The 15,732-nt window shown below is 40.7% G+C and overlaps 1 protein-coding gene across 1 annotated transcript in view; it reads left to right on the forward strand.

Annotated features, from left to right (window-relative positions):
- The window catches only part of LOC128636682 (uncharacterized), a 144,405-nt gene that overhangs the window by 61,924 nt on the left and 66,749 nt on the right, over positions 1–15,732 (forward strand). Inside the window, exon 6 of the mRNA XM_053689670.1 lies at positions 10,149–10,217. Within this exon, the coding sequence (XP_053545645.1) occupies positions 10,149–10,217 (69 nt within the window). The remainder of the gene's footprint in view (positions 1–10,148; positions 10,218–15,732) is intronic.

Genomic DNA, 15,732 nt, shown 5'->3' on the forward strand with positions numbered 1-15,732 from the left:
GCCGGTTCATAAAGCTCTTAACTACTGTGCTCTAAAGTACACTAACACCCATAAACTACCTATGTACCCCTAAACCGAGGTCCCCCCACATCGCCGTCACTCGATTAAATTGTTTTAACCCCTAATCTGCCGACCGCCACCTACGTTATACTTATGTAGCCCTAATCTGCTGCCCCTAACACCGCCGACCCCTATATTATATTTATTAACCCCTAACCTGCCCCCCACAACGTCGCCGCCAGCTACCTACAATAATTAACCCCTAATCTGCCGACCGCAAAGAGCCGCCACCTACATTATAGCTATGTGCCCCTAATCTGCTGCCCCTAACACCGCCGACCCCTATATTATATTTATTAACCCCTAATCTGCCCCCCTCAACGTCACCTCCACCTGCCTACACTTATTAACCCCTAATCTGCCGAGTGGATCTCACCGCTACAATAATAAAGTTATTAACCCCTAATCCGCCTCACTCCCGCCTCAATAAACCTATAAAAAATAGTATTAACCCCTAATCTGCCCTCCCTAACATCGCTGACACCTAACTTCAATTATTAACCCCTAATCTGCCGACCGAATCTCGCCGCTATTCTAATAAATGGATTAACCCCTAAAGCTAAGTCTAACCCTAACACTAACACCCCCCTAACTTAAATATAATTTAAATCTAACGAAATAAATTAACTCTTATTAAATAAATTATTCCTATTTAAAGCTAAATACTTACCTGTAAAATAAATCCTAATATAGCTACAATATAAATTATAATTATATTATAGCTATTTTAGGATTAATATTTATTTTACAGGTAACTTTGTATTTATTTTAACCAGGTACAATAGCTATTAAATAGTTAAGAACTATTTAATAGCTAAAATAGTTAAAATAATTACAAAATTACCTGTAAAATAAATCCTAACCTAAATTACAATTAAACCTAACACTACACTATCAATAAATTAATTAAATAAAATACCTACAATTACCTACAATTAAACCTAACACTACACTATCAATAAATTAATTAAATACAATATCTACAAATAAATACAATGAAATAAACTAACTAAAGTACAAAAAATAAAAAAGAACTAAGTTACAAAAAATAAAAAAATATTTACAAACATCAGAAAAATATTACAATTTTAAACTAATTACACCTACTCTAAGCCCCCTAATAAAATAACAAAGACCCCCAAAATAAAAAAATGCCCTACCCTATTCTAAATTACTAAAGTTCAAAGCTCTTTTACCTTACCAGCCCTGAACAGGGCCCTTTGCGGGGCATGCCCCAAAGAATTCAGCTCTTTTGCCTGTAAAAAAAAACATACAATACCCCCCCCCCAACATTACAACCCACCACCCACATACCCCTAATCTAACCCAAACCCCCCTTAAATAAACCTAACACTAAGCCCCTGAAGATGTTCCTACCTTGTCTTCACCTCACCGGGTACACCGATCCGTCCTGGCTCCAAAATCTTCATCCAAGCCCAAGCGGGGGCTAGACATCCATCATCCGACGGCTGAAGAAGTCCAGAAGAGGGTCCAAAGTCTTCATCCTATCTGGGAAGAAGAGTAGATCCGGACCGGCAACCATCTTCTTCCAAGCGGCATCTTCTATCTTCATCCGATGAGGACCGGCTCCATCGTGAAGACCTCCAGCGCGGACCCATCTTCTTCCGGCGACGTCCAACTGAAGAATGACGGTTCCTTTAAGGGACGTCATCCAAGATGGCGTCCCTCGAATTCCGATTGGCTGATAGGATTCTATCAGCCAATCGGATTTAAGGTAGGAAAATTCTGATTGGCTGATGGAATCAGCCAATAAGAATCAAGTTCAATCCGATTGGCTGATCCGATCAGCCAATCAGATTGAGCTTGCATTCTATTGGCTGTTCCGATCAGCCAATAGAATGCGAGCTCAATCTGATTGGCTGATTGGATCAGCCAATCGGATTGAACTTGATTCTGATTGGCTGATTCCATCCGCCAATCAGAATTTTCCTACCTTAATTCCGATTGGCTGATGGAATCCTATCAGCCAATCGGAATTCGAGGGACACCATCTTGGATGACGTCCCTTAAAGGAACCGTCATTCTTCAGTTGGACGTCGCCTGAAGAAGATGGGCCGCGCTGGAGGTCTTCACAATGGAGCCGGTCCTCTTCGGATGAAGATAGAAGATGCCGCTTGGAAGAAGATGGTTGCCGGTCCGGATCTACTCTTCTTCCTGGATAGGATGAAGACTTTGGACCCTCTTCTGGACTTCTTCAGCCGTCGGATGATGGATGTCTAGCCCCCGCTTGGGCTTGGATGAAGATTTTGGAGCCAGGACGGATCGGTGTACCCGGTGAGGTGAAGACAAGGTAGGAACATCTTCAGGGGCTTAGTGTTAGGTTTATTTAAGGGGGGTTTGGGTTAGATTAGGGGTATGTGGGTGGTGGGTTGTAATGTTGGGGGGGGTATTGTATGTGTTTTTTTACAGGCAAAAGAGCTGAATTTCTTGGGGCATGCCCCGCAAAGGGCCCTGTTCAGGGCTGGTAAGGTAAAAGAGCTTTGAACTTTTGTAATTTAGAATAGGGTAGGGCATTTTTTTATTTTGGGGGGCTTTGTTATTTTATTAGGGGGCTTAGAGTAGGTGTAATTAGTTCAAAATTGTTGTAATATTTTTTTATTTTTTGTAACTTATTTCTTTTTTATTTTTTGTACTTTAGTTAGTTTATTTCATTGTATTTATTTGTAGATATTGTATTTATTTAATTGTATTTAATTAATTTATTGATAGTGTAGTGTTAGGTTTAATTGTAGGTAATTGTAGGTATTTTATTTAATTAATTTATTGATAGTGTAGTGTTAGGTTTAATTGTAACTTAGGTTAGGATTTATTTTACAGGTACATTTGTAATTATTTAAACTATTTTAGCTATTAAATAGTTCTTAACTATTTAATAGCTATTGTACCTGGTTAAAATAAATACAAAGTTACCTGTAAAATAAATATTAATCCTAAAATAGCTATAATATAATTATAATTTATATTGTAGCTATATTAGGATTTATTTTACAGGTAAGTATTTAGCTTTAAATAGGAATAATTTATTTAATAAGAGTTAATTAATTTCGTTAGATTTAAATTATATTTAATTTAGGGGGGAGTTAGTGTTAGGGTTAGACTTAGCTTTAGGGGTTAATACATTTATTAGAATAGCGGTGAGCTCCATTCGGCAGATTAGGGGTTAATGTTTGAAGTTAGGTGTCGGCGATGTTAGGGAGGGCAGATTAGGGGTTAATACTATTTATTATAGGGTTAGTGAGGCGGATTAGGGGTTAATAACTTTATTATAATAGCGGTGCGGTCCGCTCGGCAGATTAGGGGTTAATAAGTGTAGGCAGGTGGAGGCGACGTTGTGGGGGGCAGATTAGGGGTTAATAAATATAATATAGGGGTCGGCGGTGTTAGGGGCAGCAGATTAGGGGTACATAGGGATAATGTAAGTAGCGGCGGTTTTACGGAGCGGCAGATTAGGGGTTAAAAATAATATGCAGGGGTCAGCTATAGCAGGGGCGGCAGAATAGGGGTTAATAAGTGTAAGGTTAGGGGTGTTTAGACTCGGGGTACATGTTAGGGTGTTAGGTGCAGACGTAGGAAGTGTTTCCCCATAGACAACAATGGGGCTGCGTTAGGAGCTGAACGTGGCTTTTTTGCAGGTGTTAGTTTTTTTTTTCAGCTCAAACAGCCCCATTGTTTTCTATGTGGGAATCGTGCACGATCACGTTTTTGAGGCTGGCCGCGTCCGTAAGCAACTCTGGTATCGAGAGTTGCAGTTGCGTTAAATATGCTGTACGCTCCTTTTTTGGAGCCTAACGCAGCCATTCTGTGGACTCTCAATACCAGAGTTATTTTAAAGGTGCGGCCAGAAAAAAGCCAGCGTTAGCTACGCGGGTCGTTACCGACAAAACTCTAAATCTAGGCGATAGTGTGTTAGTTCATAAGTGTAGGGAGTTATAACAAGTAGTTAGACAAAGGAGTGGACAACTTAGAAACAAGGTCTTTCTAATTTCCCTACATTTCTCTGCAAACATGCTACATCTTCTCCTGTCTGCCTCACAGCTCTTCCTTTCACAAACAGCACTCCTAAAAATCCAATGTTCATTTGGCATCCGAGACAGCACTCTCCTGGCTTGCTTTATATCTCTCAAACTGCTCATTTTCAGTTTCCTTTGACAGCATATCCTCTGACCCTTTGCCTCTCTCAGTTGGACTACCGCAAGGCTGTTTCTTGGGTTGCTTTTCTCTCTCTACATCCTTCCTTGGAAAACTTATAACCTCTTTTGGATTCCCGTACCACTTATATGCTGATGATACCCAATTCTATCTTTCCTCTCCTGATATCTCTCCCTCTTTACTTAACCAGATTTCCAACTGTTCTCTGCAATTTTCTCTTGGATGTCCTTATACCACCTCCAACTCAATCTGTCCAAAACTGAGCCGCTTCTTATTCCCCCCTCTTTGAGACATCCGACACCTCTCTCATCTCCAAAAATTGACTGACGTGTCCTGTTCAATCAACCTCTGACCTAAGTCTCAACCCTCCTATTATTTCTACAGCCCATTCTCCCCTCCAAGACTTTTCAGGTGCTGCTCCTGTCCTCTGGAACTCTCTACCCTGCTCCATAAGACTGTCTCCAACCTTGTATAGCTTGTATAGCTCCTTGAAAACACACCTATTCAGAGAGTCTGACCATCTCTTCTCTGTTTTTCATCCTAACCAAAATAAATCTTGAACTGCCTGACTCACTGCTGCAACTACAATCCATGTGACAAGCTACCCCAAACCTTATGTATCTGTGCCCTCAACTTGTAGACTGTAAGCTCTCCAAGGAAGGACCTTCTTCCTCCTGTACTAGATTAATCTGTTATGTTTTTGTATTTTATCACAAATCCTTGTAATTATATACCCTTATTTCTGTACCAAGCACTACGTAATGTTGCAGTGCTAAGCAAATCAATACTAATAATAATAATACAGCTCATGTGATGAATATTGCTATATGGTCAAATAGAGTATTAATTATAAACCCCAGTTTTGAATTTTGTTTAATTTTTTTATTGCAGCCCAATAAATGCAAATCAAAAGCATTTTTTTTTTTAAATAAAAAGCTATAATGCCCTCTATTTTGAGGGCATTTGGGACACTTTTACGGCTAGATTTAGAGTTCTGCGGCCAAAGGGGTGCGTTAGCTACGCGTGCTTTTTTTCTCCCGCACCTTTTAAATACCGCTGGTATTTAGAGTTCACAGAATGGCTGCGTTAGGCTCCAAAAAGGGAGCGTACAGGCATATTTACCGCCACTGCAACTCTAGATACCAGCGTTGCTTACGGACGCGGCCAGCTTCAAAAACGTGCTCGTGCACGATTCCCCCATAGAAAACAATGGGGCTGTTTGAGCTAAAAAAAAACCTAACACCTGCAAAAAAGCAGCGTTCAGCTCCTAACGCACCCCCATTGTTTGCTATGCGGAAACACCTCCTAAATCTGCACCTAACACCTTAACATGAACCCCGAGTCTAAACACCCCTAACCTTACACTTATTAACCCCTAATCTGCCGCCCCCGCTATCGCTGACCCCTGCATATTATTATTAACCCCTAATCTGCCGCTCTGTACACCGCTGCCACCTACATTATAGCTATGTACCCCTAATCTGCTGTGCCTAACACCGCCGACCCCTATATTATATTTATTAACCCCTAATCTGCCCCCCTCAACGTCGCATCCACCTGCCTACACTTATTAACCCCTAATCTGCCGAGCGGACCGCACCGCTACTATAATAAAGTTATTAACCCCTAATCCGCCTCACTCCCGCCTCAATAACCCTATAATAAATAGTATTAACCCCTAATCTGCCCTCCCTAACATCGCCGACACCTAACTTCAATTTTTAACCCCTAATCTGCCGAACGAATCTCGCCGCTACTGTAATAAATGGATTAACCCCTAAAGCTAAGTCTAACCCTAACACTAACACCCCCCTAAATTAAATATAATTTAAATCTAACGAAATAAATTAACTCTTATTAAATAAATTATTCCTATTTAAAGCTAAATACTTACCTGTAAAATAAACCCTAATATAGCTACAATACAAATTATAATTATATTATAGCTATTTTAGGATTTATATTTATTTTACAGGTAACTTTGTATTTATTTTAACCAGGTACAATAGCTATTAAATAGTTAAGAACTATTTAATAGCTAAAATAGTTAAAATAATTACAAAATTACCTGTAAAATAAATCCTAACCTAAGTTACAATTAAACCTAACACTACACTATCAATAAATTAATTAAATACAATATCTACAAATAAATACAATGAAATAAACTAACTAAAGTACAAAAAATAAAAAAGAACTAAGTTACAAAAAAATTAAAAAATATTTACAAACATTAGAAAAATATTACAATTTTAAACTAATTACACCTACTCTAAGCCCCCTAATAAAATAACAAAGCCCCCCAAAATAAAAAAATGCCCTACCCTATTCTAAATTAAAAAAGTTCAAAGCTCTTTTACCTTACCAGCCCTGAACAGGGCCCTTTGCGGGGCATGCCCCAAAGAATTCAGCTCTTTTGCCTGTAAAAAAAACACATACAATACCCCCCCCCAACATTACAACCCACCACCCACATACCCCTAATCTAACCCAAACCCCCCTTAAATAAACCTAACACTAAGCCCCTGAAGATCTCCCTACCTTGTCTTCACCTCACCGGGTCCCGATCTATCCAGAAGAGCCTCCGATGTCTTGATCCAAGCCCAAGCGGGGGGCTGAAGAGTGACGTCCATCCTCGGGCTGAAGTCTGGATCCAAGCGGCGGCTGAAGAAATCCATCATCGGGCTGAAGTCAGAAGTCCATCATCGGGATGAATTCTTCTATCAAGCAGCATCTTCAATCTTCTTTCTTCCAGAGCGGAGCGGAGCCATCTTCTTCCCAGCCTACACGGATCCATCCTCTTCTAACGATGCCTACTAGCCGAATGACGGTTCCTTTAAATGACGTCATCCAAGATGGCGACCGTCGATTTCCGATTGGCTGATAGGATTCTATCAGCCAATCGGAATTAAGGTAGGAAAATTCTGATTGGCTGATGGAATCAGCCAATCAGATTGAGCTTGCATTCTATTGGCTGATCGGAACAGCCAATAGAATGCGAGCTCAATCTGATTGGCTGATCAGATCAGCCAATCGGATTGAACTTGAATCTGATTGGCTGATTCCATCAGCCAATCAGAATTTTCCTACCTTAATTCCGATTGGCTGATAGAATCCTATCAGCCAATCGGAATTCGACGGATTCCATCTTGGATGACGTCATTTAAAGGAACCGTCATTCGGCTAGTAGGCGTCTTTAGGCGTCTTTTGAAGAGGATAGATCCGCGTCGGCTGGGAAGAAGATGGCTCCGCTCCGCTCCGGAAGAAAGAAGATTGAAGATGCTGCTTGATAGAAGACTTCATCCCGATGATGGACTTCCGACTTCAGCCCGATGATGGATTTCTTCAGCCGCCGCTTGGATCCAGACTTCAGCCCGAGGATGGATGTCACTCTTCAGCCCCCGCTTGGGCTTGGATCAACACTTCTGAGGCTTGGATCAAGACTTCCGAGGACGGATCTGTGAACCTGGCATGGTGAAGATAAGGTAGGAAGATCTTCAGGGGCTTAGTGTTAGGTTTATTTAAGGGGGGTTTGGGTTAGATTAGGGGTATGTGGGTGGTGGGTTGTAATGTTGGGGGGGGGGTATTGTATGTGTTTTTTTTACAGGCAAAAGAGCTGAATTCTTTGGGGCATGCCCCGCAAAGGGCCCTGTTCAGGACTGGTAAGGTAAAAGAGGTTTGAACTTTTTTAATTTAGAATAGGGTAGGGCATTTTTTTATTTTGGGGGGCTTTGTTATTTTATTAGGGGGCTTAGAGTAGGTGTAATTAGTTTAATATTGTTGTAATATTTTTCTAATGTTTGTAAATATTTTTTTATTTTTTGTAACTTAGTTCTTTTTTATTTTTTGTACTTTAGTTAGTTTATTTAATTGTATTTATTTGTAGGTATTTTATTTAATTAATTTATTGATAGTGTAGTGTTAGGTTTAATTGTAGATAATTGTAGGTATTTTATTTAATTAATTTATTGATAGTGTAGTGTTAGGTTTAATTGTAACTTAGGTTAGGATTTATTTTACAGGTAATTTTGTAATTATTTTAACTAGGTAACTATTAAATAGTTCTTAACTATTTAATAGCTATGTTACCTGGTTAAAATAAATACAAAGTTGCCTGTAAAATAAATATTAATCCTAAAATAGCTACAATATAATTATTATTTATATTGTAGCTATATTAGGGTTTATTTTACAGGTAAGTATTTAGATTTAAATAGGAATAATTTATTTAATAAGAGTTAATTTATTTCGTTAGAATAAAATTATATTTAACTTAGGGGGGTGTTAGGGTTAGGGTTAGAATTAGCTTTAGGGGTTAAAAAATTTATTAGAGTAGCGGTGAGCTCCGATCGGCAGATTAGGGGTTAATACTTGAAGTTAGGTGTCGGCGATGTTAGGGAGGGCAGATTAGGGGTTAATACTATTTATTATAGGGTTATTGAGGCGGGAGTGAGGCGGATTAGGGGTTAATAACTTTATTATAGTAGCGGTGCGGTCCGCTCGGCAGATTAGGGGTTAATAAGTGTAGGCAGGTGGAGGCGACTTTGAGGGGGGCAGATTAGGGGTTAATAAATATAATATAGGGGTCGGCGGTGTTAGGGGCAGCAGATTAGGGGTTCATAGTGATAATGTAGGTGGCAGCGGTGTGTGGTCGGCAGATTAGGGGTTAAAAATTTTTAATAGAGTGGCGGCGATGTGGGGGGACCTCGGTTTAGGGGTGCATAGGTAGTTTATGGGTGTTAGTGTACTTTAGAGCACAGTAGTTAAGAGCTTTATGAACCGGCGTTAGCCCAGAAAGCTCTTAACTCCTGTTTTTTTTCTGCGGCTGGAGTTTTGTCGTTAGATTTCTAACGCTCACTTCAGCCACGACTCTAAATACCAGCGTTAGAAAGATCCCATTGAAAAGATAGGATACGCAATTGACGTAAGGGGATCTGCGATATGGAAAAGTCGCGGCTGCAAAGTGAGCGTTAGACCCTTTCCTGACTGACTCCAAATACCAGTGGGCGGTAAAAACCAGCATTAGGAGCCTCTAACGCTGGTTTTGACGGCTACCGCCCAACTCTAAATCTAGCCGTTAGAAAATTAACCAGAGATCGGATCTATGGTTAATTTTTTGAGTGCTAATTACTACCACAAGCTCATGTTAGCAATAACTTGTAATGGCTGGTTAATTATCGCGTGCCCCACAAACGGGCAAATTTGCCAGTTTGCGTGCAAGCGATAATTTAGCGCTCCACTTGTAATCTAGCCCTTATTGTGCTCATTTTTCAAGTGGTGGCTAAATACAAATGTTTTAAGGGAAATTGGAAAAAACGTAGGGTATTTAAGTTATTTAAAAAAATAATACAGACTCAACATCCAAATATATAAGGAATGTAACAAAGCATGCAAAAGAGCAATAAGAAGAGCCAAAATTGAAAATTTAATGATTGAAAAATGATTAATTTACTAAAATTATTTTTTAAGTATATAAATTACAAAAAAACATATTCATATTTTCATTTTCGGTAAGCGCAAATAAGAATATGCGATCAGGTTTGCGCGTGAAAGTGGAGTTTTAGTTTCTATCCACATTTTTTCTCTATTGACTTAAATGGGGGAATACATTATCGCATGCACAATATTGTAAGTTCGGCTTTTTGTGTGTGTCGAGTTAGTGGGAGTGCGATAACTTTTTACTTTCATCTCGTAATACCAGCGCAACCCAATATGTGCAATTAGCACTCTAGCGTAAGCGCTAGATAGCGATCCACTTGTAATTTAGACCTATGAAGGAACGATCCACAATGAACAAATACACACTGTAATGAATGATGTACAGAAGACAGATATAACTATGTTTTGTTATATATTTATAGGAACCATTTACTAAAGATCTTTTGACCGGAACATAACATTTCTCCTTATTAATACAGGAATTGATGTTCTCAGGGAATCCATTGTCTTCTTCGCCCTCAAAGAGGGAAAAAGAAAGAGAATCATGGGTAAGTAAAACTAGTGGATACGGTGGATTAAGAAGTACTATAAAGAGCAAATTAGAGAAATGTAATTTTGCAATTATAGTTAGTTTATTGATTACATCTCTTTAAAGGGGCATAATACTCATATGATAAATCACATGAAAGTGATCAGCATAACTGTAAAAAGCTGCCAAGAAAATATCACCTGAGCATCTTTATGTAAACAGCTATACTGCATCTGCTGTCCAACTACAAGTCTGAAAAACAACAACAACAACAACAAAAAATTGCCAATCAGCCATAGGAGTGCAGAGGTCATGTTTTGCTTTGTTGTGATCTCATGAGATTTCATAGTAAACTTACTTAAACTAAATAGGAAAATAACATGACTGTGTCTGCACATGCCACATGCACTCTCCCTTGCAAGTCCTGGGACTAGAATTCTGATTGGCTGCTTAAAGTCCATTTACAGTAGGGTTTGAATACTTAGGAAATTTTGACATAAAAGATCTTCCTTTTTTTACACGGAGGTGCTCAGGTGATATTTTCTAGTCAGCCTTTTTACAGCTATACTGCATCACTTTAAGGTACTTCAACATTTGGATATCATGTCCCATTAAGTTGCATATAATCAAATATTCACATTGATAACAAACTGATAATATACTCAAAATATAGTTATAAATATATTTTGTAATATTATGTTTGTATAAACAGGTTACAAACTAGAACATATTTATAGAATAATTGTAAATAGGCATACAACTAAAAAAAGATAGCTCTTCTCTGTGTTTAAAGTGAAGAATGACTGCTTTAAGAAAATAACATTGAATAATAATATATCAAAGCTGGCATTACCACATTCATACTATTCCTTTATTAATTAAACAAACAGACAATCTTACTAGCTGCACTTAAACCTTAAAGGACCAGTCAACACATTAGATTTGCATAATCAACAAATGCAAGATAACAAGACAATGCAATAGCACTTAGTCTGAACTTCAAATGAGTAGTAGATTTTTTTATAACAAATATCAAAGTTATATATATTTCCACTCCCCTTGTACCATGTGATAGCAATCAGCCAATCAAAAATGCATATACGTATAGTCTGTGAATTCTTGCACATGCTCAGTAGGATCTGGTGACTCAAAAATTGTAAATATAAAAGACTGTGCACATTTTTTTTTAATGGAAGTAAATTGGAAAGTTGTTTAAAATTACATGTTGTATCTGAATCATGAACATTTTATAAAACCTGAGTGTTCCTTTAATGCTACATAAATTGAAAAATGTATTTGCTAATAAGTCCTGGGGCTGGAAAATAAATATCGTCTAGGCCCCTTTAATCCGGGAGCCACTTTATTTCTATTATTACAATGAATGTCTAAGCTGCAGAGTGACAGGTACGTAAGTATCGATACAAGTTAAATAATTTAGGTTGAGGTAAACTGTTAAAACCGGAGAGACTAGGCTTTTCCTAAGGACCTCTGACGCGTGTTTAAGAAGAACACTTCCTAAGAGGGGGTTCAGGCCATCGCTGTTTAGAGATATTTATGAGTATACAAATCCCTCCTCATATCTTGATTGGTACTGAGCTAGTTCGTTGCACCGTTTTGGTTCGCTAAGGGTCTGTGTCATTCAATGGCCTAAGCCAATCCGAGATTATCCGACATTTTTCTATTCACAAAGGGATGGTCTGAGTGGATAGCGATGTCATGACCAATCAATGGGCAGTAAAGTTTCCTAATATGAAGCGATTGGCTGATCATTGTTTACTTATCACATGCAAGTCAAATGTAATTGTAACTGTTACATTCATCCACATCATATATACAACATAGATTAAAGGACGGCATATACAGAATATGTTATTAAAAAGATACAACATATTAGTTATGATTTGTCAAAATGTAACTATATTGATTGTTAATGGTGTGTACTGAATGTTAATCATTTTTGCTAAGATCGAACTTTCACAATATTCAGAATTATATCATCTGTTAAATTAAGAACTATAAACTGAAATAACATAGTTGAAATTTGCAGCATCCTTTTCATTATATTTTAATATGAATGGGCAATTTTAATTTACAATTATCGCCATTCATATCAAATATGACGATTGTGGTACGAATAATGTCATAAAATGTGGGGATCCCATTTCTCATTGAATACCCTCTAGTGATGTCGCGAACATAAAATTTTCCGTTCGTGAACGGCAAACGCGAACTTCCGCAAATGTTCGCGAACGGGTGAACCGGGCGAACCGCCATAGATTTCAATAGGCAGGCGAATTTTAAAATCCACAGGGACTCTTTCTGGCCACAATAGTGATGGAAAAGTTGTTTCAAGAGGACTAACACCTGGACTGTGGCATGCTGGAGGGGGATCCATGGCAAAACTCCCCTGGAAAATTACATAGTTGATGCAGAGTCTTGTTTTAAGCCATAAAGGGCATAAATCACCTAACATTCCTAAATTGTTTGGAATAACGTGCTTTAAAACATCAGGTATGATGTTGTATCGATCAGGTAGTGTAAGGGTCACAGTGACAGACCAAACTCCCCGTTAAATGCACCGCAAACAACCGCAAACAGTCCATTTGCACAACCGCAAACTCCCCATTTGCACAAGGTTGAATACCAAGTTAGCCATGTCCCGTTCCTTGTCCTCACTGATGTCATTGAAGGTCTCTTCCTTCCACCCAGCCACGTACAACACCAAGGGTCCCCGAAAGGTGACAACAAGACCCCTGGGACGCCTGCTGTGTTTGGTCTTCCACCTCCTCAAAGCCACCTTCCTCCTCTGACTCCTCTTCTTCAGACTCCTCTCTCTACGTTGCCTCTATCTGCGTTACTATACGGTGTGTTAAGTAGTACTATTCCTATCAGTTTAATCCCTGTTATGTCCCCTATCAGGGGACTTGTATATGGCATCAATTTTAGAAACTGGGAGATGGAAAAAGATGCTTGGTCGGTCCTCCTACTTCAAATTTGGGGCACTGCGCGTGCAAGCTAATGTGCCACCAGATAGGAGTGGTGTGTTAAGTAGTACTATTCTTATCAGTTTAATCCCTGTTACGTCCCCTATCAGGGGACGTGTATATGGCATCGATTTTAAGAACCGGGAGATGGAAAAAGATGCTTGGTCGGACCTCCTACTTCAAATTTGGGGCACTACGCGTGCAATCTAATGTGCCACCAGATAGGAGTGGTGTGTTAAGTAGTACTATTCCTATCAGTTTAATCCCTGTTATGTGCCTTTTTTTTGGTTTGGTTTTTGAAGCCACAGTGCAGCACCAGAGGCCAGAAAAATTAGGCATGTACACATGCCTGAAAAATTAGGTATTGTTGCAGCCGCTGCTGTAGCAGCGGCCAGAAAAATTGATGTTTTTTTCCCAGGCAGAAAGTGCCCTAAAACATTGCGGCTTAAACCCTAGTTGGTGGCGGATAAGTCACGCAAGTCATCCGGCATTCAGAGATAAAATACAGCAGCATTTGCACCATTTTTAGCCCAAGGCAGCTCATCTCATCAAGCCTTTTTTAGTCAAATGTATCGCCCACTGTCAGTCCCTTCAGGATCCATCCCTCATTCATCTTAATAAAGGTGAGGTAATCTAGACTTTTTTGACCTAGGCGACTTCTCTTCTCAGTGACAATACCTCCTGCTGCACTGAAGGTCCTTTCTGACAGGACACTTGAAGCGGGGCAGGCCAGAAGTTCTATCACAAATTGGGATAGCTCAGGCCACAGGTCAAGCCTGCACACCCAGTAGTCAAGGGGTTCATCGCTCCTCAGAGTGTCGATATCTGCAGTTAAGGCGAGGTAGTCTGCTACCTGTCGGTCGAGTCGTTCTCTGAGGGTGGACCCTGAAGGGCTGTGGTGATGCGTAGGAGTTAAAAAGCTCTGCAACAACACGTCTGTAAAGCGTCCTGTCCTTGCCGGCGTGGTCGTCGGAGGAGGAGGATTACTTTCACCTCTTCCCCTGTAAGATTCCCGTTGTGCTGTGACATCACCCTTATACCCTGTGTAAAGCACACTTTTTAATTTATTTGGAACTGCTGCATCCTTTCCGACTTGCGGTAATTCGGTAACATTTCAGGCACTTTCTGCTTATACCGGGGGTCTAGTAGCGTGGACACCCAGTACAGGTCATTCTCCTTCAGCCTTTTTATACGAGGGTCCCTCAACAGGCACGACTGCATGAAAGACCCCATTTGCACAAGGTTGTATGCCGAGCTACTCATGTCCCGTTCCTCATCCTCAGTGATCTCACTGAAGGTATGTTCTTCCCCCCAGCCACGTACAACACCACAGGTACCAGATAGGTGACAACGAGCACCCTGGGATGCCTGTTGTGGTTGGTCTTCCTCCTCCTCCTCAAAGCCACATTCCTCCTCTGACTCCTCTTCCTCACAATCCTCTTCCAGCGTTGCCGCAGGTCCAGCAAGCGATGCTGATAAGGCTGTTTCTGGTGGTGATGGTGACCACAACTCTTCCTCTTCACGCTCATCTACGGCCTGATCCAGCACTCTTCGCAGGGCACGCTCCAGGAAGAAAACAAATGGTATGATGTCGCTGATGGTGCCTTCGGTGCGACTGACTAGGTTTGTCACCTCCTCAAAAGGATGCATGAGCCTACAGGCATTCCGCATGAGCATCCAGTAATGTGGCAAAAAAATTCCCAGCTCTGCCGAGGCTGTCCTAGCACCCCGGTCATACAAATAGTCATTAACTGCTTTTTCTTGTTGGAGCAGGCGGTCAAACATTAGGAGTGTTGAATTCCAACGTGTCGGGCTGTCGCAAATCAAGCGCCTCGCTGGCATGTTGTTTCGCCGCTGGATATCTGAAAAGTGCGCTATGGCCGTGTAGGAACGCCTGAAATGGCCACACACCTTCCTGGCCTGCTTCTGGACGTCCTGTAAGCCTAGGTACTTATGCACAAAGCGTTGTACGATCAGATTACACACATGTGCCATGCATGGCACATGTGTCAATTTGCCCAAATTCAAAGCCGCCAACAAATTTCTTCCGTTGTCACAAACCACTTTGCCAATCTCTAGTTGATGCAGAGTCAGCCACTGATCCACCTGTGCGTTCAGGGTGAACAGGAGTGCTGGTCCGGTGTCACTCTCTGCTTTCAGGCAAGTCAACCCCAAGACGGCGTGACACAGCCGTATCCGGGATGTGGAATAGTACCTGGGGAGCTGGGGGGGTGCCGTTGATGTGGAGCAAGATGCAGCAGCAGAAGAGGACTCAGCCGAAGAGGTTATGGAAGAGGATGGAGTAGGAGGAGTAGAGGAGGTGGCAGCAGGCCTGCCTGCAAGTCGTGGCGGTGTCACCAACTCCTCTTCAGAGCCACGCATTCCATGCTTGGCATCCGTCAGCAGGTTTACCCAATGCGCAGTGTAGGTGATATACCTGCCCTGACCATGCTTTGCAGACCAGGTATCAGTGGTCAGATGGACTCTTGCCCCAACACTGTGTGCCAGACATGCCATTACTTCCTTTTGCACAATCGAGTATAGGTTGGG

This window comes from Bombina bombina, chromosome 7 (genome assembly GCF_027579735.1).
Source record: "Bombina bombina isolate aBomBom1 chromosome 7, aBomBom1.pri, whole genome shotgun sequence".
Taxonomy (NCBI): Eukaryota; Metazoa; Chordata; class Amphibia; order Anura; family Bombinatoridae; genus Bombina; species Bombina bombina.